The sequence below is a fragment of the Sardina pilchardus genome, chromosome 21 (genome assembly GCF_963854185.1).
Source record: "Sardina pilchardus chromosome 21, fSarPil1.1, whole genome shotgun sequence".
Taxonomy (NCBI): domain Eukaryota; kingdom Metazoa; phylum Chordata; class Actinopteri; order Clupeiformes; family Clupeidae; genus Sardina; species Sardina pilchardus.
Genome location: NC_085014.1, coordinates 20746479 through 20750698, shown reverse-complemented (window position 1 = coordinate 20750698; position 4220 = coordinate 20746479). Strand labels below are relative to the sequence as shown.

The 4220-nt window shown below is 49.1% G+C and overlaps 1 protein-coding gene across 3 annotated transcripts in view; it reads left to right on the top strand.

Annotated features, from left to right (window-relative positions):
- The window catches only part of elf1 (E74-like ETS transcription factor 1), a 52183-nt gene extending 49111 nt beyond the window's left edge, over window positions 1-3072 (top strand). For all 3 annotated transcript variants that reach the window (XM_062524184.1, XM_062524183.1, XM_062524185.1), the window contains exon 9: window positions 1-3072. This exon is cut by the window's left edge and continues 579 nt beyond it. In XM_062524184.1, the coding sequence (XP_062380168.1) occupies window positions 1-241 (241 nt within the window). In that variant the 3' untranslated portion in view covers window positions 242-3072.
- The last annotated feature ends 1148 nt before the right edge of the window (window positions 3073-4220 follow it).

The following is a 4220-nucleotide window of genomic DNA, read 5'->3' as shown; positions in this document are numbered from 1 at the left end:
GATCTTCACTCAGGACGACGGCTTCGCCAGCGGCGACGGTCTGGAGGCCAGTGCCATGAACGGACACTCGGACGCCACCTCGGGCGTGCCTCTGGCCAGCAGCCCCAGCGAGGGCCTGACCCCCGTCGAGGAGCTGGAGGGGGTCATCGAGCCCAAGGAGCAGATGGTAGAGGTCCCGGTCAGCGTCGGTCTGCCCACCTCCGACTTCATCCAGATAAAAACAGAGATGTCCGAGACCTAGAGGCACCCCCCCCCAAAAAAACCCCAACCGACCCCCCCAGCCCTCACCACTCCTCCATCCGCAGGCGTCTAAGATGGAGTATGGACACAATCACCCCAGAAAAATATCTATTCAAAAGAAAACCAAAACCTGACTGCCGTTGTTTTGTTTTTTTTCTTTTAAAGTTTCTTTTGTCCGCAGTCAACCGTAGCAGCAGCAAATTTGTAATTTATTGCTCTTAAGGAAACAACAACAGCAACAAAAAATCTAGGCCCCTTGCCGGCCGAGGACATTTGTTTACTCATAAACGATGTGAAACTAGTGCCTAAATTTGAACTGTAAGGGATCGTCTTTTTTTTTTGCAGATGTCTGTTTGATATTTGGAGGGGGAGGGGCCACTCGCATGCCCCTCCTCCCATCCGCATGAACATTCCCCCGTCAGGAAACGCAGCCATTTCAGAAGCAGGGACCACCCGACCAAATGTGCCAGTGAGAAGCTTAAGTCAAGTCATCTCTTGCCCCTTCCTTTCCCCCCACCGCCCATCAACCAAAGAACGTCACGGGATGCAACTAAACTGAGCTGTCGGAAATGATATACTCTGGCGATGGCGAAACCAAGACACGACCTTGTCAAGGACACTTCGAGGGCGTGCAGGTAGAACAGACTGTGTTGTTAGTCTGAGCCGACTAGCCAGTGGGTCTTCCACCATGGTGAACGAACAGCCGGATATCAGGGGAGTGAAATAAAACAAAGAAATGCAAGAAAGAAATAACCAAAACCAACGAAAAATGCCTCACACGCCTAAACTGAACAGTGCCTTAGCTAAAGCAAAGAGGGAGGATGTTGTCTTTTGTGTCGCCATGCTGTTCTCTCTCTCAGACTTTCCTTTCAAGGTGCTGCCGTTCGGCAGAACGCACGCCACCTCTCGCACGATGGACGTGACTCACCGCTCAGTGACTTGCAGTCCCCCCGTTCCTCCCCTGTTATCACGCCGTCAGTGCTGTGTGATTCTCTGCCGAGACCTCGTGGCCTTAACACACTGTGTTTCTATGGAAATGGGCATTCACTGTCTCCCGCGGCAACCCAATTACAGATTACAGATAGTGTATATATACTTGCAGACTTTCAACCCAGAGACAGAAAAAGAGTATGAATTTGGGAACAACTCCGAAGCTGGTGATTTTAAGGCAAAAACCCTTTTTTGCTTCCCCAGAATAAAGTCCTGTTAATATGAAATGGAAATATAGAAATATATATATATATAAATATATATAATATACGATTGAGATTCAATTTTAAGGCCACAAATTTATTTATTTTGTGAATTTCTAAATTCTGTATAAAAAGGCTCTTTTTTTATTATTATTTACCTACATATGCAAAAACAAAACAAATACGAGGGAACGTATATTCAGTAGTATGTACGAACCAGGAATTGAAATGTTTGTTTGTCTCAAGCTGTATCTGTTTATCTTTTTGAAGCATTCCATATACTCTGCACTCCAATGTTTATGTTTTTTATTGTTATGTTAAAACAACAGAAAGTGAAAACCATGCCCCCATGCCTTCTGTCATCTCCGTAAATAGCCACTGTGAACATATCATCTGATGTGTTGTTTTTATATGGCAAAATGCCTTTTTCATTGTGCTTCTAAACTCTCTGATGGCGTATCTGAGGCAAATTTACCCCCGAAACTGGCAAGCCAGTGAAAGCTCCCACCGGCTCCAAATGTTATTGGTTTCACAGTCAACCCCATGCTCACCTAAACCATATTCCTCTCTAAAGAGTGTGTGGAGCACGGCCGAGGTGAGGATAGGAGCATTTCTCCATATTTGAATGATGTTTACTCCCTCCCCAGTGGGCGTCTCACACTCCATGTGACATTTCCACATTGAGTCGGATGGGAGCCGAGGACTCGCAAGCTGAGGCCTTTAAAAATCCCAGGCCTTGTGTGTGTGTGTGTGTGTGTGTGTGTGTGTGTGTGTCTATGTATGTATGTGTGTGTGTGTGTGTGTGTGTGTGTGTCTGTGTGTCTGTGTGTGTGTGTGTGTGTGTGTGTGTGTGTGTGTGTGTGTGTGTGTGTGTGTGTGTGTCTGTGTGTGTGTATGTGTGTGTGTGTGTGTGTGTGTGTGTGTGTGTGTGTGTGTTTGGGGTGGGGGGGTACAGGGCTGTAAAGCACACTGCACCCATATTGATCCTGAACTCAATTTGTACCGAATTGGTGGCCGTGATTGACTCTGCTGTCTGAAAAGGGGAGAAGTCTGGATGGCCCTCGGTCTGGAGCCAGAGGCCAGGCTCAGAGAGAGAGAGAGGGTGGGGATCAGTGGCCAATGCCCCAACAACTCTTCTCACTCTCCAGAAGAAAAAAAAAATCCCTCTGAAAAGAAAGAATCTCGTTCCTGATAAATTGGCACAAACACTGGACAATCGGCATTATGAAATGTTACAGCATTGAAATCGAAAAGGAAGTTAGTGACAATCGGCGATTTTTGGCCTTGCCTTAACCCCCCCACCCACCCACCCCCATCCCGTTTAATGCCTTACACAACAAGCACAGTCAAATCCTTGGACCTTGGCCCCGCTGGCAAAGGTTTGGTTTCTGGGCCTCAGCGTTGTTTCTTCTCCCCTGACCCCCAGCACAAGGGTCTGGTAAGGGTCAGAGTGTGTACCAGCTGTATTCCTCTGCCCGAGTCCTGCTGTTTTCTTCTCTCCTGTTATTGTTATCCTTTGTGTTGGTCTGGAGCTGCCCGAAGAAGGCACTCCGTATGCTGAAATAGTAGTGTAGAAATGTATTTTTTTTTTCTAAAACAAAGAAAAAAAATGTAATAAAGCTCAATTTTGCTTAAATGACCTCTTTGAAGTCACTTTTTTTTCCGATGCCAAGAAAATTAGTGCTAAGCTGACTGTTCTACCATCTGCAAACCACAAAGGACGCGCCTCCATTGTTTCCGACTTTATTAAGCGCTTCTTTCCCTGCTCTCCTTCGCGAGTCTTCTCATCTTATAATAAGCATAAGCACCAGCCTCTGAAGGAGGTCAAACCAACTGCTTGGGTTTTTCACATATTCATTTATTTCATCTATTTATTCTTAGTTTTTTGGCTTCTCCACATTTCTCCGTCTAGGTGGTTTTCCAGGCACAGTTTTCTTTTGTTCGACATTTACGACTTCATTTCGCGTTGCGAGCCCCGAGAACCCGAAAAGGGAGCTAAAGCTCAACCGTGAGAGCAAACGAGCTCACAGCACATCTGCTCGGAGGCCTGCAGATGTGGAGGCCCACGCAGCTCCACCAGGCGTGGATCAGGGCTGTGTGTGTTAGTGTGTGTGTCTGTGTGTGTGTGCGTGTGCGTGCGTGTGTGCGTGTGTGCGTGCGTGCGTGTGTGTGCGTGTGTGTGTGCGTGTGTGTGTGCGTGTGTGTGTGTGTGTGTGTATGTGCGTGTGTGTGTGTGCGTGTGCCTGGGAGTGGAGGAAATGTGGGGCTGCTGTGGGGAGATGATTGGGCTGGACCACCTGTGTGTTTTTATTTAATGCTATCAGAGCCGTGCCCCTGCTGTCAGGTCCAGTCACGCGGAGAGTGTGAAGGCGCCGCCGGCGGGAGAGCGGCTCTCGTCTGCCCGTCTGCCCGAGACGTCTCCTCTCCCCATTGATTAGCAGCTGCCACCCCAACGTGTGACGCTGCTGCTGTGGCTGCTGCTGGCCCTGGTGGTGGCGGCGGCGGCGGTGGTGGTGACAGTGGTGCCCGTGGTGGCAGCAGGAGTGGCAGTGCCAGCTGCCGTGGAATCCACCACTGGCCAGATATCTGTGTGTTTCGGTGTTTGATGATCGGTGTGCTCGTGCTGGTGGTGGAATTGTGTGTGTGTGTGTGTGTGTGCATGGGTGGGCGGGTAGGTGAGGTAAGGTGAGGTGAGGTGGGATGGAGTGGAGGGGCCTGTTGCCAAGGGTGTGCGTCGCGTTCGTTCGGGGAGAAGGGAGAGCGAACGCGCGCAAAGAGAGAGAGAGA